Source organism: Micromys minutus, assembly GCF_963924665.1.
Source record: "Micromys minutus genome assembly, chromosome: 2".
NCBI classification, from domain to species: Eukaryota; Metazoa; Chordata; class Mammalia; order Rodentia; family Muridae; genus Micromys; species Micromys minutus.
The window spans coordinates 10,673,489-10,699,778 of NC_137971.1; the positions used below are offsets into that span (position 1 = coordinate 10,673,489).

The following is a 26,290-nucleotide window of genomic DNA, read 5'->3' on the forward strand; positions in this document are numbered from 1 at the left end:
CCAGCTATTGTCAATATTGTTGTTATCTTTATGAATGTGACTCTGTCTACCACTGTAAACCCTGTAGAGTGTTTGGACACTTCAGTCACCGTTCTGAATGGCAGCTGGTCAAAGTGGATTACAAGTCCATTTTTGATAGACGCTGTGGTGAAGAGGACTACAGACCCTGGCAGTTACATAGCCAGGTAAGAGTTACAGAGATGACAGTAACCCTGGGACAGAAGCAGAGGTGTTATGGAAAAGTGACTACTCCTTAATGTTTAAAAACTAGCGTTCTCAAGCCCTGAGTGTCCATTTAATCCATTCATGTTTTATATCTCCCAGCATAAGCAAACACAACATTTATCTTCTGTTTTGAAGGTTATTTTGTGTGTTATTTTCTATACAAGGATATAACAAGATAAAAATTCAAATGTGTTCCAGTTAGATTTATACCTCAAAATGAAATACCAGCTCAGCACCAAGAGGCAAACATAATTTGTTTGAGTGTGGCATAGGGCTGCATGACAGAGGGACGGTTCTTTGGTTTCAACGAGCAACGCAAAGGGAGATAAGGCATAAAATAGTCAGTGCTGGGCAAATGATGCCAGAAACATCATTCCCCGTTTCTGGGATTCCCATGGAGTGTATAGCATCTCTTGCCTCCTCTGAGATACTCATGGTATAAGAATGTGAAGTCGCTGATAGAAAACCACCCTACCGAACCCATCTCACTTATTCTTCGCATATCAGGATTCTTGGATGAGAGCTTCTCTTTTTGATTTCCCAAGGCAGAAGTCAATCTGCAAGCTATTCACAGGATGCGGTAGACATACCCACTAAGAAGTCATGACCATATTCAGTCAGAGAAACATCTTACACTCCATACTCTGACTTGGCAGTGTATTTATATGCGATGTGAAGCGAAGCCAGTTAAAGCGAGTTTCTTCAGTAAAGACGGGAATAATAGATTTAAAATATTCTGCCCTAGCTTCTTCACAAGCACAAAGGTGCTATATTTGAGAGAGGGTGCAGCATCAGCAAGGAGCAGTAACTCTATTCAGAGGCTCCACAATGGAATGCTCACTCATACCACTGCTGTATTTCTCTCTGCAGTGAATGTGCTTTGTGACAGTCAAAACTTCTATTTATTTCTTGGAAAGATTGAACTTAGCTTTCTTGCTTGTGTGATAGGTGATCATAGAATTGTCACTCTAAAGCTACATAGAAAGAAATATAATGAACTGAAATTAGATGGGTTTTATGTTTCTTAGGAATGCTCTTCTTTCATAGCCTCAGAAATGAGACCAACTGTAAATCCTTCGTAGCATGGAAACTGAACTTGTTCATTATAAGTTAGTAGGCAATTCATTAGTTACAGGATAGCTTACATTTCTTTGTCTTTCCTTAATCTATGCCTAACAGATTGACAAAGAAACATATACTTAATATGTAAGTAGTTAAAGCTAGTATTAGAAAAATATGCATTTTTTCTACCTTTGTGTAGAAAAAAAAGGGGCTACCTTTGTGTTCACACTTGATATTAGACATCGAAAGGAAATTACTAGTAACACAAACTGGGTTCCCAAAAAAATTATATTTATATTAAAGTTTGTGAATATCTCCCCAAACCACGTTGTGTTGCAGTAGAAGTCTAATCTATGTGCTTGATTTGCATGATATTTGCCTCCTTGCAGGGGGAAGCATGCATCATGGGAGCCAAGAGGATCTATAAGAAGCGAAAATCTGAGCGCAAGTGTATGCAAGGAAAATATGCAGGAGCGATGGAGTCTGAGCCTTGTGTGTGTACAGAGGCCGACTTTGACTGGTGAGCTTCCAGAGATATCCTCAGACTCTTCAGTAATATAACATCAATGAAGTCACCATTAAAGCTCCGATTTGAGAAACTGGTGACAAACCTAGCACTGAGTAGCAGATCTTATATTTTTATAACGTTCTCTCTTGGACACATCATGGTTTTGTTAACCATGTGAGTGTGTCTTTCAGAACAGAAAGGTGGTTTCTCCTTTGGGTTTCAAGAGGGCCTGCAAGATGGTTGGCAATTATTTTCAGGATGACTCTGGATTCTGAGAAAAATAGAGAAGCCAGATCTATCTCGAGCTTCTTCAGATAGCAACATAGGAAGCACTAATTAGAGTTCTCTGAAAATAAACATGTTTGTGTGTCACATAAAATCTTTCTAGTATTGAACATCCTTGGTATGTAACATGAAAAGCCATAAATCCTTTGTCTGTGAAAGTTTCCAATCTGTGTTGGTTGGCTACCTGCATCTTATGAGAGCACCAAGTGACATTTAGATACTCAGTACAAAAGTGAACTCAATTTGACCCTGTGGACTGAGTGGTAATAGAGCTGGTTTAACCTGAAGAGGCAGAAGAGACACTGGGAGGTTTCAACTAAACTCACCAAGCAGTAATTTTTCTAGACATGTGCTGAGCAGAAATCTATATTGGAGAGCCAATGATGTCCTTGCATTATTCTTCATTAGTATTTAATATTTTGGTTTTGTTTAAGGCAAAAACAATATAATATGAGGAAATAAATCTGGCCTTTCTCCCTATTCTTCCCCCATGTCTGTCTTGTTTAGATTCTTGAATTCCACTGGTGAGTAGAGGCTGTTATCAGTCCCACAGGCTGAATAGCACTGTAAGGAGTAGAAAATGAGTCTTGAATTTTGCTATTGTAAGGTTTCTTGCTCAAATGGGACTGCATGATGTATGAAAATATTTTGGAAGGCTCACCATGTGTTTGTTGGGCTTCCTTTAGAAGCTGGATTTTCTACAATCACATCTGATACTAACATAATAAAAGATGCTCAGTGGATGTTCCTTTTTTAGCCAGACTCCCTGGATATTTTCCAAGTGATACTGCACCATTCTCCAGCTTTTGTAGGGTATTTTCTTGAAGTGAACACTGGGTAATTCTGGAAGCAGCTATTCTGTAATCTTCTTATTCCTGCGGGGTTGAACCAGGCCCTAATCCAGAGGATATGTACAGAATTTGCAGTTCCAGCTGTCAGATGACAGGCCACTGAGGCTGTGCCCATTTATCCCTCCATGTACTTGGTGTGACAGCTTCTCACCTCTATTACAAAGATGGGCCAATTTATACCAGTGCTTGCTCATTGCTGCCTGTGATTTGTCTGTGCATGCAGTGGTACAATTTGTTGTCCTTTCTCTGTGCCCAGTTTTACCTTCCAGAAGCCATGAATATCAGAGGTTCCTAGAAGCAAGAATGAATAGAAACTGGGAGGAAAAAAAAAGAATGAGCATTTCCAATGCAGAAGCAAGATTTAAGGCAGTTATTACTAACTGGCAGCGTGAACTGCTGACGACAAAACTTTTCCTTGGGGAAGTGCTTGAGACACTCTTGAAGGGCATTTTCTTTTTGGCTGTAACTCTGAAGCATATGGTTTATACACAGAGAAACCTGGCTTTGCTCTACATGTTACAGCCAGATGTTTTGGAAGAACATCCCAAAGGCATCCCTGGTAATGAGGACTGTAGCACATGTGGTACACTGTACTACTCTGCAGCAATGCTTCCACTAAGACTCAAGCTCCCAACACAGCCAAGTTCCCGATTCCTCTTTCTCATTACACAAGAACAAAGCTACTCCTGTGTCTTGAAGGCATTTAAATGGGATGTTGGTTCTATAAGATATCTTCATGGGTAATAGAAAATGTGTAGAGGAAAACTGAGTTTTAGAAGACATTGGTTTAGGCAAAGCTTATTTTATTGACTGATTAGAAGTTGGTTGTTGACCACTGTGAAATCGTTCTGAATATACTTGCCACCTGATAAATGTTTCATCTTGGGCATTTCCCCAACAGTGACTATGGCTATGAGAGACATAGTAATGGACAATGTCTGCCAGCGTTTTGGTTCAACCCATCCTCACTGTCAAAAGACTGCAGCTTGGGACAGAGTTACCTCAACAGTACTGGGTAAGTTTCTGTAGTAGTAGGCTTCAGGGCCAACCGTGGATGATGATGAGCAAGTATCACTTTTGATACAGTTCCTTTTGATCATGCACTGGACTTGCTTTCCTATAACACAATGCATTTTTGATAGAATATTATTTCTTGTCACTATATTGATGCCATTAAACATGACATGCATTTGTGTGTGTATGTGTGTTTATATGTGTGTGAGAGAGACAGAGACAAAAACACAAATATGTGTGTATGTACAGGTAACAGGGTATAATGGAGAGATATGTGTGTATGTGCAGGTAACAGGGCATATGCCTTTGGAGGCCCAGGGTTTAATTCAGGTGTCTTTCTACATTGCTTCTCAGTGGAATATTTTGAGACAGGATCTCCCACTGAATATAGAACTCAACAACTCATTGAGACTGATTGGCCAATGAGGTTTAGGGATTTATTTGCCAGGAAGATTTATTGTGCCACTCTGCCTAGCTTTTCACATATGACCCTGGAATCTGAAGTCTGGTATGACTGCATAGTATGCTATCTCTGCAGCACAGACATTTAAGCTTTTTCGCTCACATATTTAATTTCAAAAGAAATATATAAATATGTTTTACATACTTATTTAGCTCATCACTTCAGTACAGGACCCATTTTCTACATAACTGGGATCTCGATGTATAAGTTTCCAAACACCTTTTTGCATTTTTCTAACAATTAATTTCTCCATGAAAATTCCAAAAAATCTACTTAAAAGATTGTTGTGTATATGATTTGCTTCTAGCTATGTACTTCTTTAAGTACAAAAATATATATTATGCATATTTACAGGCCTGGATAAATCAAGCTGCTTTCATCCCTTTTAAATTCCATTCTTTAAGATAATATAGGATTATTTAATTATCCTTTGCCATGGATATTTGTGTTACCGGTTTTTTTATGCCACTATAAACAAAGCTACAATTAGCATTCTCTACCACAATCTTTGTTGTTAAAAACACTCCTAGATAATTAGGGTTTCCTTTGTTAATTGGAAGTGTTCCTTTTAGCTTATAGAGCAAATTACATTCTGCCAACTGGTTTCTTCTTAGGCTAATGTATCAGGCATTGCCAATTTTTCTCTCACAAAGATGAAAACAGCACTTTCTGCTCACATACTGCTAGGTTGTCCTGTAGACTAAAAAGTCATTGTAAAAAATCCCTGTCCTCTTGAAAATCCAATGGATTCTGCAGAGGGAAACTTAAACAGAAGGGGATTTTTAAAAAGGTTAGTCCAGATTCATTGAACAACAAGACTGACCCTGTTGGCAAGAGCCACACGTGTCTGGAGGACAAAGTCACCCTATCGTTTAGAAGCCTTTAGAATTGGGTAATAAAGTTGGGACTAACCCCAATGCTACCTTTAACCCTTGTCTGTGCATTGCCAGGGTGGAGCCTATATCAGCAGGATGAAAGGCAGAGGGTTCAGGAACATAAAATTAACCTGAGAGTGTGTGCTTGTCTGACTCTTACTTCCCAGACACCCCATTGCTTCATCCTTGGTCAGGTTTCCAAGTATGTTGCAGACATAAGGGCAGAAGATGGCCTGAGGGAGGTCTTCTGGTTAAATGTTAATCATGCTAAAAGTTAATGAACTAACCACAGCACCCAGTACCTCTGAGAGTACATCCAGAAGCGTGCAACAGAAGGAACAACATTTCTTTATTTATTTGTAAATGACTTGCTATATAGTCAGTTTGCAGACTCAGCATATTCCTCTTGGTATATAGCAGTGGTTCTAGGTTCACCCACATCACCAAAATAGAAAATTTCAACATAGGTTATAAGGACTCCCAATTAAAAAGTTTTTTTGAGAAGATATTAACTTTTTTTTTTTTTTTTTTTTTTTACTCAACTTTACTGTGCAGAAGTGAAAGGCCTCACAATTTATTCTGAAGTTGATGGCACTGATTTAGAAGAGACTGTTAGAATAAAAAGTAACTGGCTGAAACAGTGCCTAGGTGGCCTTCATCTTTGTTTGGTTCACTGATGTCAGGATTTCTGACATCCACATGTGGAAAAGCCTTTCAGCAGCTCTCTGTGCCGTATCCTTCTCTTTCTGGTCTCACAACTCTTACATATTACCACTGCCAGAATCCAAGCAAGAAAGATGAACCGGGATTTCTACCCTGGATGTACTGAGAATAGAATGTAGTTGAAGAACTTTCAGTTAGTTCAAAAGTAAGATGTCTTGGCTGTCAGTTTTGAGCATGTGTTTTCTTTCTTCGTGCCTCAGTTTCTTTTCTATGAAGAATTCCTATTTGCATTTAGCTTGTGATTCAATGTGGTACTGTCATGAGAACCTGTAGCCTAAAGTCCAAGAGATAGTCATTTCTTTACAAGATGGGGATCACACTCTAGTGTACAGGATTAAAAGAGGAAGAAAAATATTTTATTTATTGTTAATGTTTAGTCTAGACATACATGACCTTTACTGGCCACTGCACTGTTGGTATTAGTGACATATCTAATCTACTTCCCAGTTTCTCATCTATGAACTGGAAATAGTGATCAACAAAGGCTCATAAAGTTGCCTGATTAGGTAGTGATGTGCCACCTACTGTCATAAATTTACAGGATTAGGATGTGATATACCACTCACTGTAAACCAGAAGCTGTGTCTACCCCTCTATCCTGTCCAGGGCAGACTAGTTTGCCTGATTATTGTACAAATTCCTTTGTCCCAAGTAAAATAAAACCCACATCCATTTCTATTTTTCATTAGATGAAGAAAAGCAGGTAGCACTAAAACCTCCCCTCCTCACGTCCCCCAAATTTTTTTTCTCCCAGAAATGGCTTTATATATCTCAAATTTGAATGCACAAGCTTATTTGTTTATACTTGTATCTTGTGTTTTAACTGCTTGGAACCAGGGAGCAAACTACAATTTTAAGTTGCGAAATTAACCAGGACATTGCTCATTTCATATTACAGTGGAGACATGGGGTCAGTTTATTCCATGAAAACAAGGCAGCTTACTTAAGGGACAGATTTCTTCTTGTTATTAAGTTGGAGATATTTCTAGCTGTGTTCAAGAGAATGTGTGTTGAAATCTCAGTCTGTGGGAGTTTTTTTACAGGCGCCATTAATCTCTCATGGAGTAATATTCAAGCACTGTTGTTCATGGTTAGTTGCTTAATATTTTAATAGTTTAATAGGGCTGTTTATTCAAGATACTCACTTAAAAATAACATAAGTAAAGTATCTATATAAAAATATTTAGTGGGCTCATCAATATGGCAGCACATATACATTTAAAGTGAAGGAATAACTTCCACATTATTACCATATATTGTAATGTTTAATCCTCTCTCTACTAGCCACAGACACAGACCTTGAGGAATCTACTGTTTCCATGTAATGTCTATTCCCAGTCTCACTGTTAGGGAATTTGAGTTCTTCTCACCTGACTATTTCAGATGCCCCGTGGGGATCTTGATGTTCTATCTGATCTATACTCTGTGAGATTTGCCAGTGTGCACCAGGGAGAGTAATTAGCCTTAAAATTGCTGCATGTGTTGGAAGTCCACAGAAAGGAAATCACTTGCATTATTTACAGACTGATCACTGCAGGAGCCCATGAAGCTGTTTTTGAGCCAGGACTCCTGTAGTCTCACAGTGGATGCCAAAGAGTTATTACCTGCTATGAAGTTCTCTCTTAGATGGGGTGTTCCATCTTTTCGTGGGATGTATGCAATTGGGAAATGTATAACACCCAGTGACTATTGTAGAGTCCCACTCCTTCACATTTTTGCTCCTGTCCACATCATTAATGCTGGGATTAGAGATTCCCACCCAGGTGCTATGATACTCTGGCATTGCTAGTTCTTCCTTGTGTGACCCTGGACAACCCTGTAGCCTGTCTTTCCTGCCCATGTCACCCAAAGCAACGCTACTGTAGTAGCTGCTTAACAATGCCTTCATCATTGAAGTCTCATTAACTGGTTGAGATAATTCAAAAGTAAAATTCCCTGATCTGTTTATGCTCAAGGGGAAGAAAAACATGATGAGATTTAGTTGGACAAATTGACTCAGATGGTGGATTCGGGAGCCCCACTCAAGACTCTTTCCAGTGAGCCATTCAGTTAAGTGTGACCATATGTCCTATTACAACAAATCTGTCTTCAAATAAAGCTCTGTGCATCTAATACTCAGATTAAGTTGTGTTTCTATCCTGTTTAATACAAGTAAAATTAACTCCATCCACCTAGACGCCTATGTCGGATCCTCAATTCCTGTCTGAAATTCTTGGTTTGAGGGGAAAACCCTAGGAGTCATTACATTAAAAAAACAAACAAGTAAACAAACAAACAAGCAAACAAACAACAACCTGAGCCACCTGCTTGTTCATCCAGGGAAGTCCACCCTTTCTCAATAGAGATGCTACAGCTGCCCTGTATGATCCCTTTCAACTGTGGGCACATGTCCACTACTGGTGAAGCCTTGACAAATTATGTCCTATTAAAGCACAAATGGCCTTTTTTATTTTTGGTAGCATATGACTACTGACAATAGCTGCCAAGAAGGTCGGCCTTCCTGAGTGCCAAGTACAGACCACACTTACAGAGGAAGAGAGGTCAGGCCCCCCACCTGACGGCTTCCCAGCATATGTCTGATTATGGGGGTTAAATGAATAATTTCAGCCATGGTAACGAGGTGATGCTACTGTAGCTGCAGTTCTCTGATGCCAACCATCTGCAATTATGTAGATCCTTCCATTTACAGCCATGACCATGTAAACATTGCCATTTTTCTACCACATACCTACCCTCCCACGGTCTGGGAATACTCCCTTCATCACACACGTTATTCAGCTCGAACCTCCCTTTGCTTTGCTGTTCCTAACACTGGCTCTTTTCCCTGCTGAAACAAGTTTAGCGTCACCCTAACAAAACAGGGTTCCCCTTGCAAGTAAAGGCACAGAGTACAATCCAATCATTGGAACTGTTTAACGTCTCATTGTGTGCGACAGTGTAGTGCTTCACAGTTCAGCGACAGTATAGCCCAGCTGGGAGACGAGAGGACCTGGAGCTATAACCCTGTAGTGGTCCTTACAAGGGATGAATATTGTGAAACGAAGAAAGTTCATAGGAAGGCATGGCCTGGAAGTTTAAATGGCGGGTCTCTTTATGACAGGAGGAGAGAGCATCCTGCTCAGAGTGAACAGTAAGGGAAAGGAGAAAAGGAGCCGTTCAGCTCTCCTGGTGCCCTGCTCTGGAAGCAACCTGCACAGCAGAAAGAGCTGAAGCTACAAAACCAAGGGGAGGTCTGAATAGGGAACTTTACTCTAAACCTCTATTTATTAATTTGTAATGCCTTGGATAGAGATGTTGAATGGTTTATAAAATTATGGACATGATTGGGTTCGATCTTAAGATGACTTAACAATAACTATTCTTTAATATATAACGTTTTAATTTCTATATTTTAAGTACTAAAACAGTATTATTACCTCCCTTCCTGTCTCCCTCCATCCCTCCCTCTCTCCCTCTCCCCTCCACCCAGTGTTACATGTACATCAGTATGCAGGTATATCTACTCATGCAAGTGCATGTGGAGACCAGAGCAAGACACTGGGCTTTTTCCTATCTTCCTTCTATTGCTGTCTCCCCTATAGGGCTTACAATGAACTGGAATCAAATCATTACTCTTAGTTCAGCTGTAGGGAGCTCTCAAATCCAGCAGTCTGTGAGCCCAGTGGGATAGCAAATTAAGGAGGAAGACCTCCATGCCTGGGTTTTACATGGGTGCTTAAGATTCTGACCCAAGTCCTCCCACTGGTAGGAAATACTCTTACCCACTGAGCAATCTTCCCTGCCTCTGTGCAAAGTATGTCTTAAGTATGACTTTGTACTTATTTAATCCTCTCAGAATGTCACCAAAACATATTGTAATTGTCCCTATTCCAAAGGAACAGTAAAATAGAGCAAAGGCAAAGATGCTAAAGATTTAGAAAGCGTAAGTAAAATTCCCATGTTTATGTCTTTGAGGGCTCTAATTTAAATTCAATCATTTGGCTGTAAAACAGTAATTTTAACCTTGGTGCAATAAAAATTACCAGAGATAGTTTTAATGAAAACAAACAGATCTCTGAGTTTTCAGATTAGAACTTCCTAGGGCCAGGTTATGGACACTCTCAATTCTCTCAAGAGAGTGAAACCTTACTATTTAAAATAGGCTGGAGCTTAGACACAGAAACACACACTATAGTATCTCCTTCACATGTGGCCTTGTAAAAACTTGATCTGAGGGGAAAGTGGAAAAAGGATAACATTTAAATGTAAATTAATAAAATATCCAAAAGAAAAAAAAAAAACACAAAACAAAAACAACGTGATCTCAAAACAACTGAGAGCAAAAGATATTTACCAGAGACTGGGAGAAGAGGGGATGGATGGGTAGCTAAGAAGTAAATGTCAATCAAATGACCCAAAGTTTTGAATAGTTTGGAAAAACAAGTTAAAATGATCCACTGTGCTGCATGTTGACCATAATTAGCGAGAACATATCACACATATAAAATATACTGGAAAGTAGATTTTACTTATTAATTTTGTTTTTTATCAATTTCCAACATGCATATATTTTACTTACTCTCTCCTTTCGCCCTCTCTTCCCTCAACCATACCTGCCAACCCTCCCCCACCATCTTTAAACATCCCCTTCTCCAGTTCATGAGCTTTGTTTTATTGATTATGACCCATATCATGTAACTAACCTCATGTGTCTGACCATGGAGCTGAAACTGTCCTTTAGAGCCTACTGGAACATTAGCAGGAAGGCAAAGGTACTCTTTTTCTCCAATCTATCAATAGGGGTCATTTCCTCAGTGAGGGCTAGTTCCTCACTGTCCCTCTTCCACATACACCTGAGTGTGGCTGCGCCCGAGTCTTCGCAAACCTCTGCACCAGCATGGATTAGCAGTGCAGTGGATAGCACAGTGGCATGAATTAGTGATTCAGTGGATGGATTTTGATGGTGACAGCGCTTTGCAGTTCTCCCTGTCTTCTAGCTCTTAATTCCTTCCCTCCTCTACCATTCTCTGAACCTTACAGGGAGGTTCCAAAGGTTTGTTTAGGGCCAGGCTCTTAACCGCCACTTACTGTTAACATGTATGCAGCCAGATGCTGCCTATGTCTCCAATACATACGCACCGTATGGCTCCTCAGTCGCTTCAATCAAATGGGGAAAAAGACTTTTCGAATCAAGATGAAAAAGAAGATCCTAACCTTTTATCTTCTTACCACAAAAGATCAGATATGCTGGTAAAATACTGGACAGAGAAATTACCTTGATTATCTTTCTACCATATCTATACAGATTAGAGAATAATATTGTTTATGTGCATATATAGTTTTCTAAAAGTTAAAAGTAAATGTTAAAAATGAAGATGCACTGCATAGAGAACTGCCAACATTAGGCAGTAATGCCATCTTAATATGCCATAACTTTGTTTCCTAATAATAGCACCCCAAAGTCTCAGAGGACAATTATTAAATCAGAAAATCACAGAATATGACTTTTAATGTTTCTTTCTAGTTTTAGTTTCACAAAGACAGTATATGGTCTTCATTTTTTTTAAAGATTGCTAGGCAGCACAGAAAGCAAAATCAAAGAAAGTATGGGTAAAGGGGAGAAGGTTAGGGAGGCTTCAAAATGCAACAGAGGAGAATATTGAACCCGGGGCTGTTGGATTAATAAGGCCCTGCCTACTGATGAGCCACGGGCAATATCAAAGGTGCATTTACAGCATGTTTCCTTTTCAATAATTGGGAAAAGACTCCCTTGCTGTTACAAAGCACTTTTCCTTGTGGCAGATTGAAGAATGCTTTACCAACCGAATGCCTCCCTGTAATATCCAGACCTCAGGTCCCACATAATCATAAGTTGCCTTGTTATTATGGAGGTAGCAGCCCCATTTAATAACATATTAAATGCATTATTCATTTATGTAACTCAGACCCAGGGACAGCTGCTGAGATGAAAATAGAAACATTCTGTGATGCAAAAAGCAGGTGTGTGCTTACTTGAGTAAATTAACTCCGTATTTCTGCACAATTTTCTTCAAATTTTAGGGACAGGGCCTGGTAGGGCTAATGCAATGCCATTTTCATACAAGAAATAAAATGGTTTCAGAATGGATTTTAATGAGTGCTTTTAAAAAAATCGCCAACTGGCCTCTCTGCGGCAGATTCCCAGGGGGATGGATTCGTGCTTTGGATTTAAACAGAGTCCTGTGGCTACAGGATTTGGGAAAGCCTAAAGTGATGATTGGCTAGAACAGCAGCAAACAAAAGAAGGGCTCTGTCTGATGATGCCAGTGCTGATGGAGAGCCTGGGCTTCTATAGCTGCTTGCCAAGGCCAGGTGTGCTTAGATGCTAAGTGATTAAAAAGCCTGACCACCTCCCATTTACACTGAGCTTTGCTGCTGAAACAGGCAGGCAGCTTTGATGCAGTTCAACTCACTGGGATGCAGAATTATCACAGAAGGTTGTGCCCATCAGTTTCTTCCTATCATTTCTGGTATGAGAATGCTACTGTTTTCCAATGCCTGCACTCATTTCTTCCTTCCTTCCTTCCTTCCTTCCTTCCTTCCTTCCTTCCTTCCTTCCTTCCTTTCTTCCTTCCCCTCCCTCCCTCCCTCTCTCTCTCTCCCTCTCTCTCTCTTTCTTTCTTTCTTTCTTTCTTTTTTCTTCCTTCCTATCTTCCTTCCTTCCTTCCTTCCCCTCCCTCCCTCCCTCTCTCTCTCTCCCTCTCTCTCTCTTTCTTTCTTTCTTTCTTTCTTTCTTTTTTCTTCCTTCCTATCTTCCTTCCTTCCTTCCTTCCCCTCCCTCCCTCCCTCTCTCTCTCTCCCTCTCTCTCTCTCTTTTTCTTTTTCTTTCTTTTTTCTTCCTTCCTATCTTCCTTCCTTCCTTCCATCCTCCCTCCCTTCCTTCCTCCCTCCCTTCCTTCCTCCCTTCTTTCTATCTTTCTTTCCTTCCCCCAATTCTTCTCATGTGTTTCCCCTCTCCTCTCCCTCCCTATCTTCTCATTCTGAAACCTGCCTATTCTCATAAACACCTAAAATGAACTGGCATTCAAAATCCTAAGACACAACAAGACACGTCAGTGGACAGCAATCTTAATGCTAATGCAAGGGTTTGAAAATCCCCTGCTGGTCCAGATGTTGAGCCCTTAGCTTTATGACAATTAAGAGAAAAAAACTACCGGAGGATAGAATCAGCACATCTTTCTTGGTGGACACAATGTTTGAGCCACTGGTTATAAATTCTGTAGGCATTTCAGCATTTAGTCAATACAGTCATGTTGGAGTGCACCCCACCCCCTGGTACCTAGCCTTGCATTGTCTGGGACACAAGGAGACCATTAAGGAGCTCACATTACAAAGTCATAGATAAGGGGCATATCATGCAAGGGATTCCTGGGAGGTAGATCTTTAAGAATTAAGAGAGCAGAAGAAGATCAATCTCACTCCATTTTAGGAGACACTGAAATATAGTAGTACAGAACATATATGCTCATGTGACCAATGATCCAGGACCTGGCTGTGTGATATTCAGAATACTAGTTAACTCCTTAAATTCCTGCTTCTCTGTCTGCATTTTGCAAATGATAGTAGTGTCTTCCTCACTAAGGACATGTAGACAATAAATGAACGAAGTCGTGTAGAGAATCTGCACCATAACAAGAGCATAGGAAGTGTTCTGCAAGTGTATTTTTTTTCTCTATTTTTCCATTCTGGTCAAGAAATTGTTTGGGGGTGGGTGTAGGTTTGCTGTAAAAGGTGAATAAGCTCTAGGTAGCAGGTAGAACATGAAGGAACAAATGGAGACTCTCTAAGGGATTAGCAGTAGCTGGACCCAAATGATCTGGCTTGGGACAGAGTTCAGAGAGGCAGAAAGGAGGTGGGAAGCTTGTAGAGAGCATTGCTAGTGGCTGAGAGACTTTCTGCACATCTCGAGGCTGTTTGGGTACCATGCAGGTTGTCATGTTTTCCAAGAAAATAGTTGGTAATGGCTCATCAGCGCCTACCAATTTAAAGTCATCTTTGTTTACTTTAATCTTCTAGGTATGCTACAAGGTGAATTAGTATTAATGATTAACTCAGTTTTAATCCATAGTGTATGAAGTTCTTTTTTTTTAAGCTTTATTCTTCTTTCATACATTACATCCTGACTGCAGTCAAACATAGCTAATGTGGATCCACTCCACAGAGGAATGCTTAACAGCCAAGTATCAATGGATTAGAAAAGTGTCTGCAGGCCAAGTCCAGTTCACTCTCAGTGTTGTGATGAATGGATTTTAACAGGAGACTAAATCGGTCTATGTTTTACATGTTGTCTATGCCCATCTCAATTAACTAATTCTTTTAAGGACATAATTCTTTTACATATTGTCTATGCCAGTCCTAAGATTTGCTGTCTAAGCCCTGATCTAGGACAGTAGGAAGCAGGGTATAATTGCTTCTAACTTGAAAATACACAGAATGATCTATGCTGTCCCTGAATAGCAAATGGCCTTACTATATGGATGCTTATCACTACTCTCCCTTATTCATAGCTTTACATGCCACAGTTTTTAACATCCATGCTTAATCACAGTTTATAGAAGGTCCCAGGGATAAATGGTTTATATGTTATAGATTGTGCTGCATGCTAAGATGAGCTCTTCCTGACTGCATGTCTATGTATGCCTCACACCTGAATCATTCCCATGACTTCTTCTCATCATAGACATATGACTTTCTCTTACAGTGCCAAAGGTGTGAGTGCAATATTTTAAGAGAGAAACCATGCTCACAGGAATCTTATGACGGTCTTTATTATAGGTGTTTACATTTATTTTGGCAGCTTATTATTCTTGATTTATGAATTGATCTTCATTTCTAGTACAGATTATACAAGCTCCTGACTTCTGTTACTATAGAGGTCCCCCTGGATGTCCAGGGATCTGTGCATTGCACAGGAGCAAGAGAAGACAATCGTGGTGCTTTCTCTAATACAAAATTATATGCGTTTCATGTTATTCTAAATTATCTATGTATGGATATCCAGCTGATTATGAATGCAGGGTTACTGAGACCGTGTGTGTTACCTATGTGCATATCTCACAGCTCACAACAAAGAGAGTATTGATCTGCTGAGTACATGATCAAAGAAGTTTATGGTAGGATGGAGAGGTAGGTCAGTGGTTAAGAGCACTTGCTGCTCTTAAGGATGGCTCTGGTTTGGTTCTCAGCACCTACCTCAGGCATCTTATAACCAACTATGACTCCAGTTCCAGGAGATCCAAGGTCCTCTTTGGTCTCCACAGCCAATTGCATGCCAATAGTACTTTTGATAAACATCTTTAAGGCTCACCCTGAGTGAGACTTTGGAAGCTGGTCTCCCCACCCACTACAAAAAAGTTCCACCACCTCCCAAAGCAGGACTGCCATCAGAGGATCATATGTTCATACAAATGACCCTATGGAGGATATTCTACATTCACACAATAACAGGGAGTTTACATGAATCATCCCAAAGTACTGCTAGGAACATGGAAGGTAGGCAGTTCAGAGGTTACTCATCTTTATGCTAAGTTGTGGTCTAACTTAAAGTTTCTGTAGAAATCTTCATTACATGAGCCAGTGTCTAACTTGTGAACTTCTGCCTTTAGGTATAGGAAAGTGGTCTCCAATAACTGTACTGATGGAGTAAGAGAGCAGTACACTGCCAAACCACAAAAGTGTCCTGGGAAGGCCCCTCGTGGGCTGCGGATTGTTACCGCAGATGGAAAGCTGACAGCAGAACAGGGACACAATGTCACTCTCATGGTGCAGCTGGAAGAGGTAAGGCTGGCTTCTGTCTACCATCAGCTTTGTAGGGCAAGTGATCTTCCTAGTGGATGAGGGTTTTGTTTGCATTCCCTTGTTCACATTTTTACGTCTTACCTGCAAGTGTTGTTAGTTTTTTCTAATTTCACCTTCAGTTCTGCTGTTATCTTCTCACTTTTCCTGGTGCGTTCAGTTTCCTGCAGGTTGGTTTTCACTCCTTGACTCTGTTTGGATTTAACTCTGCTTTATTGGCATTGTTAGGAGAACACATTCTCAAAATGTGTGAATTGTTTCCCCTCCCCCACTCACTCCCCACCCGCCCCATAAATTAACCCTGGTGGAGATTCAGCCAAGTCAAAGGGGGCTGGGCTTTTGCCTCTCTCAGCCTCATATCATGGCTTTTCTTTCCCAAGGCAACAAGCTGGTTAAATATACTGACCAAATGTAGCACTAAGTTATAGATTAGTATTGCATCTTTTACAGTTGAGACTTTGTATCTTAGTAACATTCTGAGGACAGCATTGTGAGTTCTGATTACTCCTTGACAAGTTATGTTTGTCTGAAATTTCTATGTAGGTGGAGAACTGTGTACTTAGGACTCTACAAAGACAAACTTGCCATGTTGGAACTAGATGGTTTCTAAGAATAAGTGCATTAAATAAATTACCTCAGACATTAAACCAGGCCATAATCATATCTTCAGCCATATTATTGAAATTTAGCCAGCATTCCATTCACCTTGAAGAAAATAATGAAGTTCAAAAGAACCAACTTAAACCAGCATTTAAAGCATACAAGGTTGACTTCCAGACACCTCTTTTGATAGCCAGGGACTCTGGATCTTTCCTATGCATTAATTGCCTGACACAAACTTTGCCACATATGCACATGCTCATTCAGTAGATATGGCGACATAATATTTCTCATTTATAAGATATTACAATTACACACAGCTTTGCTAGTAAGGTGAGCAAACAAAAGCAAGACAAGCAGTTGGAAAGGAGATTTCAGAGGCTGGACACTGGAGGGAAAGATGAAGGAGTAAGGTCTATGCAGTGACAAGTTCAGAGTTTTGGGTTCATTGAAAAACATAGAAATATTATAAGAATGTGTTTCTGTTTTAATCCCAAAGGTGGGATATGGAGCTGCCTGAGATTGTCCATAGCAGCTGACTATGATTTGCCTCCTAATCAACCAGGGGCATGATTTTGCCAACTATAAGTAGTTTTTGTAATTGTGTGCTGTTTGGAATACTGCAGACTTTTCTCAGGGTTTATAAATACTAGGGCCCTGGGAGATGCTATGGGTTGTTGGTTGTAGGTTGGTTGCTGTTGCATGTTGTTGGTTGTAATTTAAGTACTCACACACAAAGAAGAAACAAGAAGAAAGAATTAAATGCACTGATGGCAAAGATCAAACTTACCCAAGGAACTCAATGCCCTAAATCAGCAAGAAGTGGTCTAACCATGAGGTTGGCCTTTTCTCTTTATTCTTTTTTTTTCTTGTATCTAGTGTTAGGGGTTTGAAAGAGTGAAAATTAGGACAGCCCCAGCTGTTCTTTCTTGATTCTCTCTAGACACAAGCCTAGGGGGAAGAGCTTTGGCAGGAAGACTTGGTTTTGTGAGACATTTAGGGTTGTGTTTTCTGTAATAAGATGTTTATCTGTCTTAAGTGTAACTAACTTTACCTTGATACCTACCTACCTACCTCCCAACTTACCTACCTACCTACCTACCTACCTACCTACCTGAGTTCTTCTGAGGCCAGAATCTGCAGCCCCTGGAGTTTAGCACCTCAAACTTAAACAGGGGAAGGTTAAGTCAAAGGATTTATTACTGGTACTATTTTTTTTTCTGGTGAATCACCCAGAAGTTTCTCTGGCTAATCTGGTTAATTCCCTGTGAATCAGAGAAGAAGGCAAGGAAAAGAATTAAGATGCTTTATGCAGCCAAATGTGCACAGACATATATCCATTCAAATTCAAACATTCATACAACCACACTCTGGCTGGGTCTGACTGTCTGTCACAATCAACTCCACAAGTATTCATGCATGCTTACCTATATATACCCAAAAATGTAGACAGACATATACATTTGGATAGATAGATGGATGGATGGTTGAATGGATGGATGGATGGATGGATGGATGGATGGATGGATGGATGGATGAGTAGATGGATGGATGGATAGGTAAGGCAAAACTCCCCAAGCCATATCATTCAACCAACAACTTTATTCCTTTGCTAGGGTCTTTTTATACCTCCTTACACACACACACACACACACACACACACACACACACACACACAAATTCTTTAGAAAATTACCTCAGAGATTATCGATCCTGACTTTTTAACAACTAAGACCGTCTCTAAAAACTTTCCTCCTAAAATTATCTGAATCAAATCAGGATTCAAATCATTATCTATTTGTCAATATAACATTATTACAAGATAGTGCGTCCTTGTAGGTCTACAAAAATCTGTCCAAGAAGGTGGGTCAATTCCTAGTGGTTATTATGTATTTAATAATAACAGAAAACATATCAATAGTAAGAATTGTTCTTCAGATTTAATCTTCTCGACCTTTCCCAGAGAAGCCAGTCTGTCACAGAGTGACCATCTTTGACAAAACCATATCAGGAAAATCACTGGCCAGTTTTTAGCCTTTCTTAGATGGCAGAAAAGTGGGTGGAGATGGGCAAAAGAGAAAAAGAAATCTTAAAGTATCTAATTGCTTATTCCAAACCGTATTTATTATTCCTATTCCTATTATTTTTGAATTTATAATGAAATCACTTCCCCTTTCTCTTCTCCCTCCAAACTATTCATGTATTTCTCCCTTATTCCCATTAAAATTATTCCCATGACCTCTGTTTAATTAATTGAGAACATACAAGTAACATAGATCGAGAAGGTGCTATTCATATTTTTAGAAATAACTTATTTAGGAGTGTGTGTATCTTGTGTATGTGTGCGCATGCATACACAACCACAGGTATTTTAATTCTAAACCTTTCCAAGTCAGTGCTTTACACTGGACCCAGTCTTCAATGAACTAAGATTCTTAAGAATTCTTTACTGAAATTATAAAGTCACAAGTAAATTTAGGCTAAGAAGTATTATGCCTGTCTGTGTAAACTATGTAGGGTCTTCAGCTTCAAGCTCTGCTGTATTAATGTGCAGTGAACCAACTGCACAGAGGAGATGAGATACAGAGAAGTAGAGAGGGAGGAAAGAACAGTGAAGTCCAGGGGAGAGGAGTGGGCATGGATGAGGGATAAAGGGAACGGCTAGAAAGGTGGAAATTTTCCCCATAATTTTACACTTCATATGCCACAGTGTATTATATGGTAGATCAAAGTTTAGATCCCACATCAGAAGACAGGCTGAAAGCATTGAGTAAATCAGAATAAAAAAAAAACTAAGCTAGGTGATAAGGAAAACAGACAATGATGGAGATGAATCACCAGTCTAATCTTACAAATAATTTATAGTGACCAAAACTCACCAAATATATAAACACATTTAAAAACTTATTTCCAAAAGTTCTACCCAGGAAACTGCAACACATTTGAAAAGAAGTCTTTAGATGACCCTGATGAACCAAGAAATGCATCATGGCCATGATGGAGAATTAGTATTCAGAAAAGATGTCAATGTTGTATACATTGACCTCAGGGCCAGGCAATGCTAATGAAAATTCCCCATATATTTTGGGTTAATGTTTAGGCTGCTGTTATAAAATGCATGAAAAATTTAGAGCTAAATAAAACAGAATGGCAAAAATATTCTGGAAGATGATTTATTAAGTTGGATGACTTAGATAGAGTACAAGGATTGATTGGGTAATAATGTATTTGCTACCAAATCTGATGACATGAATTCAATCCTCCAGCCCCACATGATAAACCAAGAAAACTAATGTGGGTGAGTTGTCTTTTGGACAGTAGTGTGTGTGTGTGTGTGTGTGTGTGTGTGTGTGTGTGTGTGTGCCATTAAATATTAGGTAAAAAAATTAAATTTGGGTGTTGTTCATAGAAAGATTTATTATTTAGATTTCCACATTCAAACAAACTAAAGGGAATAGATAAAAAACATAAGCACATGCAATTGTATGTATATAACTGTGGATATGTGTTTATGTGTGACTGTGTGTAATTTCAATAAATTCAATTTTAATGCCTGCAGTAGATTGTAAAGATATTATGCAACCATATAGAAATACATAATATACAAAATAATTCTAGTGATATTATCAGTATATTTTATTTTATATTATATTACTATCTGTTGTAAAATACAAAGAATAGTATCTTACACAAACTTCAGTCAAGGTTTTTAAAAGAGCAAACAAAACTTACTAAGTGTAATGAAAGATATAATTTTGTTAGTCTCCATTTCCAATTAAGATTTCTTTATTTCATAACCTTATTTAGAAAATACAAAAAAAAAAAATTCCCCAGTGAGTATGCATTAACACATAATTGCAATAAAAGCTTGGTAAGTAGAAAGATATAAGTAAATACTACAAATCAATAAGAAAAGCATTGACAGTTCAATTAAAATGCAAAAAATGCTAATTCAGGAAGTTTTCGAAGATGGTAATCCAGCAGGCAAACTCTTATAAGAATTATGAGGGGCTGGAGAGATGGCTCAGTTGTGAAGGCCACATGGTACTGTTGCAGATTCCCTTCCCATCACCCACATGGTGGCTCAAATACACCTATAACTCCAGTTCCAGAAGATCTCTTACCATCTTCTTGCCTCTGCAGACATCAGACATACATATAGTGCCCAGACAGAAATGCACTGAAAACACTCTTACCCAGAAGAGTTCAAATGAATAAAACATTTTAAATGTCTTAGAATCAAAGCACATGGAAAGCAACTTAAAGCTATAATAACCGTGATGACAGTTACTGCATACTACCAGATATGTGCATGTTCAAAGAATGATAGTCAAGTGTTGTGGAGGATGCCAAGTAACCAGTTATCTCTGTGTGATGGCAGGTCCATTGGCATAGCCACTTTGGGGACATGTTGGACAGTAAGTACCTCAGAGGGGATTTGTGCAATATGGACAATTTTCTTTCTTTTTTTAAATTAGATATTTTCTTTACTTACATTTCAAGTGTTGTCCTCTTTCCTGGTTTCTCCTTCAGAATTTCCCTATCCCATTGCCCCCTCCCACTACTTCTGCGAGGCTACTCTTCCACCTGCCCACCTACCTTCTCCCTCCTCCCTGCCCTGGTATTCCCCTACACTGGGGCATCAAGCCTTCCCAGGACCAAGGGCCTCTCCTCCCACTGATGCCTGATAAGACCATCCTTTGTATTACTGAACAGATATGCCAATTTTACACAAATTAATTTGCATATTTTGTGATTTATATATTTAAAAACATCATTCTTCCAAATACCTTTGTACTTCAAGATGCAAGAAGTTCCTATGAAATAGAAGAGTTATACTTGGCGTTGTTAAAAGAAAATAAAAGCTATCTTGGAGTGTTTGAGTATTCATCTTCCATAGGAGTACTCTAACCTAAAATTATCTACATGTTAAATGTACATTCTTCAGAGGCAGGAAAACTTGCCATACTACCAGAAGAGCAGCCTCTTGAAATATCAGGTACCTAAGCTAGGGCAGAATTAGACTGCATTCGTACAATCAACCTCAGGGAGTAGAACTTTCTATCTGGGTCCATTCTGAGCTTTCCACCATGAGAGAGAATGCAGTTCAGTTACAGAAGCAAATCTCTCAGCTGCTGCACCCCGACCCTGTAACTAGAGCATCATGAATCTCATCCTGGGCTGCAGATGTAGAAACATAGGAAAATCTGTGTCTGAGATGTGTGAACTCCTGCCCTCTGGGGTCAAGATGGGGAAACAATGTCAAATGAGTTCATTCCAGCTGAGCGCCCCGAGCAACAGCAGCTGCGGTGAATCTGCTGCCTTTTGCTGTCAGACACAGCTCCTGTGCACTCTTGTCTTCCAGGGCAGAGGACAGTGACGACTTCTCTCACATCAGCAGAGCCTGGAGACCCCACATGTGTCGATAGAATTCTGTCCTAATTAATGACAGCCTCTGGTTTTCTGCTTCTCCAATGACTCTGTGCATCTGCATGGGTGGTTCATGTGATGAATTGTGAAGAATAAGTAAAAAGGCAGTGAGCATTACATCTGTACAGAGATAACGGTTCAGATGTCAGAAGCGTAGTAAGCACTAACTCTTCTGGTTTGGAAGAGGTTTCCCACAGAATCTCAAGGTGAACTCATACCAGCCTTCCACAGCCAGGTGTATTGACCTCAGAGGCACAGAAAGACATAGCTGCTTACCTGGGATCATGTGGCCACTACACCGTCAAGTACCAGTCAGCGTCACGCTTTCTCATATCTGGGTGTTTTCCTGCATGCCTGATGTACAAAGAACTAATTTTGATGCTGGAACCTCTTGAAATTTCCGAGCTTGTTTTGATATGTTAATCACTGGCGGAGGATAGGTAGCAATGGTGATGAGGAAGCAGAAGAGCTGAGGTCCTCTGCAGAATCAGGCTGGCCTGTGGCCGCCCCTGTGTTCTTACATATGACTGCAACAAACCTATCAAAAATATCCGTCTGCATTTTCTCCAAAACATTCGTAGCTTATCTGAAGATGTTCAAACACAGCAATTATTTCCTTTCTTGGATGTCCTTACTTTGAACAACTTAGTTTTTATTATATACTGTGGATTTTATTCTCAGGGGTATTATTAAACAAGATTTGAAAGCAATAGCCAAGAAGTTAATGTTTATGTACAGTGTACTGAAGATTACTCAGTATTAAGCTTAATGTAAAAATCTAAGTATTGCCAGGCACAGTGGCACACACTTTAATATCAGTACTTGGGAGACAGACAGGTGGATCTCTGTGGTTTTTATGCCAGCCTGGTCTACATAGTGATTTCCAGCATAGCTAGTGCTTTATAGTGAAACTTTATCTATAAACAAAACGAAACAGACTCTTTATATATATGACATTTGGCTATCAAGGAAACCATAGGTTCTATGTCCCATGTCCTATGTCCTCCTCACCATTTCCCGAATTCCATTTTTTTTACTTGAATATCGTATGCCAGACACTCTGAAAATAGTTCCTGCATCTTGTCCCATACCTAGTACCACATTTGGCAACAGGAGAGATATTTATGCCATGCCTCAGATGTTAGAAAAGCAGCAAGACTTCCGGGTAGCAGAGAGACCCAGATGTCCCCGCTGGGTTCAGATACAGCATCAACTTTATGCAAAAGCAAGTGAAGGACTCACCTCTTCACGCTGGTATGAACATTACCTGTTGTCACCCAAAGCTTGTTCGCTCATGCTTTGTCTTCCTTGGTTTTCCTGTATGGCACTGGGGCTGAAATCTGGCCTAATGTTTCTTTTTCTTTGACAACTTGTATATGAGCTCCCTCTGCGCAAACTCCATTTCTGTACATTTCAACCAATTCACCAAACCAAAGGAACTGAGTGCATTTCTAGAGAGTTGCATATTTGTTTTTTTAATAACTATTTTGCTAAGTTCCATTTTTATCATGTACTTTCTATGTATTATAGAATTTATTGAGTGAATATATAATTTGAGTTAACTGGAAGCTCTGTAAGATAGCAGTACAGTCATGTGAAGTAGAAAGTACTAGATAAAGACACATAAATAAATCCAATCTGTTGCATGGTAGTGTAATAACATTTGAAATCTCTTGGTAAGCCACAGATATCACTGAAGTGGAACTCGTGTGGCCATGAGATGCAGTTTCAGTGTCTCTGTTCCATACCTAATACATCAGTAGGAAAAAAAAAATCTTTAAGCATGTGTGGATTTATATCACTTGCCCTAGGAGAGTAGAGATGAAGCCCAAATTTGATAAGAAATGCCTCTTAAACTTAATTTGTATCTCGCCCATCTGAGAGCCTTGATCTGAAGCAAGATCCTTTCTTTTATCCTGACCCAGTGCATGTCCTAATTCCAGGATGAGTATCACTGCAAATGCCGATGGAAACAGAACAAAGGGAGTTTCTTACTGTCAGGTGGAATCCCGAGGCAGACATGCTCCTGCTGGTTTATAGTCCTGTGCATTGCCCTGTATACCTAAGTCACGGGGTTGGTAAGTTTGGTATGAGATTGACACCTCTTCGTGCAAATAATGGTCACAAGGCCCTCAAAACCTAGGAAACATCTTAGCAACTTTACCTTTCAAGCAAGGAGTCCCACAACATTCCTGCCTTGTGATACCCAACTTTATGTTTTTTTTTTGTTATGGTTAATGAGAAATCTCATGTCATTTCTCCTACCTTTAAACTTATCTCACATAAAACGAAGAACCCTCATTAGGAAGAACGCTGTGAAGAAATGAGGGTACTTTCACATGTCACTCACTACAGCAGGGCCAAGAATATTTCCCACAAGCACGTGAATGCATACATAGTAGACAAGATTTCATTAATAATCATTATTGCCATTAATGAGGGAAACTAATGTGCTCTTGTTCCACTAAAAAGCAAAGTAGTTGTTCAAGGAACCAACCCAGAAAGAAAATGAGAGAATTCAGGAGTTGTCTTTAAATATTTCCCGCTACAACTGAATATTATCAAGAAGCTAGTCAAAGGCATTTTGCACTGAAATCCAAGCATGCAATGTGAGGTGGCATGTCTGTTTGTAGCCTCATTTAAGATGGATGTCCTCTGGACCACTAATGAACATCTAATGAGCCCAAAGACTTACACAGCCATCACTCAGCTCTGCAGAGAAATCCGGTGCAAGCACTGGCAGGCACATGGTGACCAGGAAGAACCTAATCAGTCTCAGGAACTCAACAGCACTAATTTAGAAGACATTTATTTGAGAGTGCTGCTAGCCAGAAGTGGTGTCTGTGTGCCACAGGAGTTAATTAAATCCGTTTTAAACAGCTGTAAGGATAAGGAGAGACAATTCTCTGCATATTTTAAGGATTTAAAATTAAGTCTGAAGGGAGGGACTAAAATTTTTAAAAAATTCTCTATCACATTGCTTCAATCCTTCCATTTATATACCAAGACTAGTACTCAACAAACAAAATTCTTGGTTACAGTTTCCATGAGATTTAACTCTAAACCATAAGCAGTGAACTGTGACATCATTATATAGTCCTTTCACCCCCGTTATAATCTTGGCTACTTTAAGAGTTATAAGACCATAAATGTCCCCCAAATGTAATAACACAAAGTACTGCTTTCGGATAACATAAAGGGACACTTTGGATAAAACGTCTCAAGAGACTCTTCTTTGTTTGAATAGGGACCAGAATTGAGATGATACTTCCTCCCTGTGAAGGCCTGTTTAGAGATGTAAGAAGCAGAGAGACGACAGATATGTTAACTTGGGACAGGTATGAAAGCTGCTGCTCCTCAGTTCAGTCCTAGGAGCCTGCTGTTTTCCCTGCCTACACAAAGAAGCAGGGACTGACTTCAGTGAGCAATGAGATTTGACAGTTTTCTCTTGTCTTATTGCTTGTTCCACTTGGCTTTACTCTCTTTGCGTCTAAGAATTGACTGAGACACTTCATCTCTTTCCTGTTCCTGCCTGAGGTTCTAAGGAGAGAAAGTAATGAGGCAGCGATGTGACTTGGGTTTAGGAAGTGGTCTAGTGTGTCTAGTTTAAGTTGCATTGGTTAGCAGCTTTTCTCGGGTCTCACTTTTCTCTCTTCTCAAAACTGGACCATATTCATGAAAACGTTCATATTTATGACCCAGAGACAGTCAATGTTTATGGTCTGAAATGCAAAGAGAGAAACATTGTGTATTAGCGCAAGTTTCAGTGCAGTGAATATTACAGTCTGCTCCCATATTGTGATCTTCAGTTTGGATTTTCAGTGCCCTACCCTCCTTGTTCTCCTTGTTTTAGGACCCACCATATAAGCATCTCACTGTACTTCCAAGGAAGGCATCAGACTGAATTGGAGCTTTACTATACCATGTAATCCTCATCTGTAAGACAAGTCTTCCTGGACAATGTTCCTCCTGTCACTCCCTGCCCAGGCGAAGAGTCCCAAACCTCACTGCTGCTTATGTGACACCAAATACCTACCATGTGACATCCGATTTTTGAAATGTCTTTCATCTTTACCTAGAAGTTCGTGCCCCTCCAGCATCCCTAAGAGCGAGATGTTGGCATCTCTATGTATCTCCAATATTACAAATTTCTAGTATAACCTAGCAATCATGGCTTACTTGAAATAGAAAGACAATGGTTGTCATTTTTCTATCCATCTCACATTTACAAGTGAAAAGGTTGAGAGCCATATGTACCATGTGTGCGTGAGGGTGATTCAGCTATGACATGTCACCCCACTACTCAGTAGAGATGATTTAGCACATCTCACTGCAGGGAAAGATCCCATGGAATCATCCTCCTTTACCACCCCACCTGTATCTCTTCCAGAGTTTAAATAGGACAGTCTTCTTTACAAGAGAATTATTCTTCTGCCAAGGT

At 39.7% G+C, this 26,290-nt stretch overlaps 1 protein-coding gene across 4 annotated transcripts in view; it reads left to right on the forward strand.

The window, feature by feature from the left end:
* Window positions 1–26,290, forward strand: part of SORCS1 (sortilin related VPS10 domain containing receptor 1) — a gene marked incomplete at both ends in the record, with an annotated part of 518,044 nt that overhangs the window by 438,002 nt on the left and 53,752 nt on the right. For all 4 annotated transcript variants that reach the window (XM_080911273.1, XM_080911272.1, XM_080911274.1 and 1 more), the window contains 4 exons: window positions 68–185; window positions 1,677–1,807; window positions 3,833–3,946; window positions 15,630–15,801. In XM_080911273.1, the coding sequence (XP_080767399.1) occupies window positions 68–185; window positions 1,677–1,807; window positions 3,833–3,946; window positions 15,630–15,801 (535 nt within the window). The remainder of the gene's footprint in view (window positions 1–67; window positions 186–1,676; window positions 1,808–3,832; window positions 3,947–15,629; window positions 15,802–26,290) is intronic.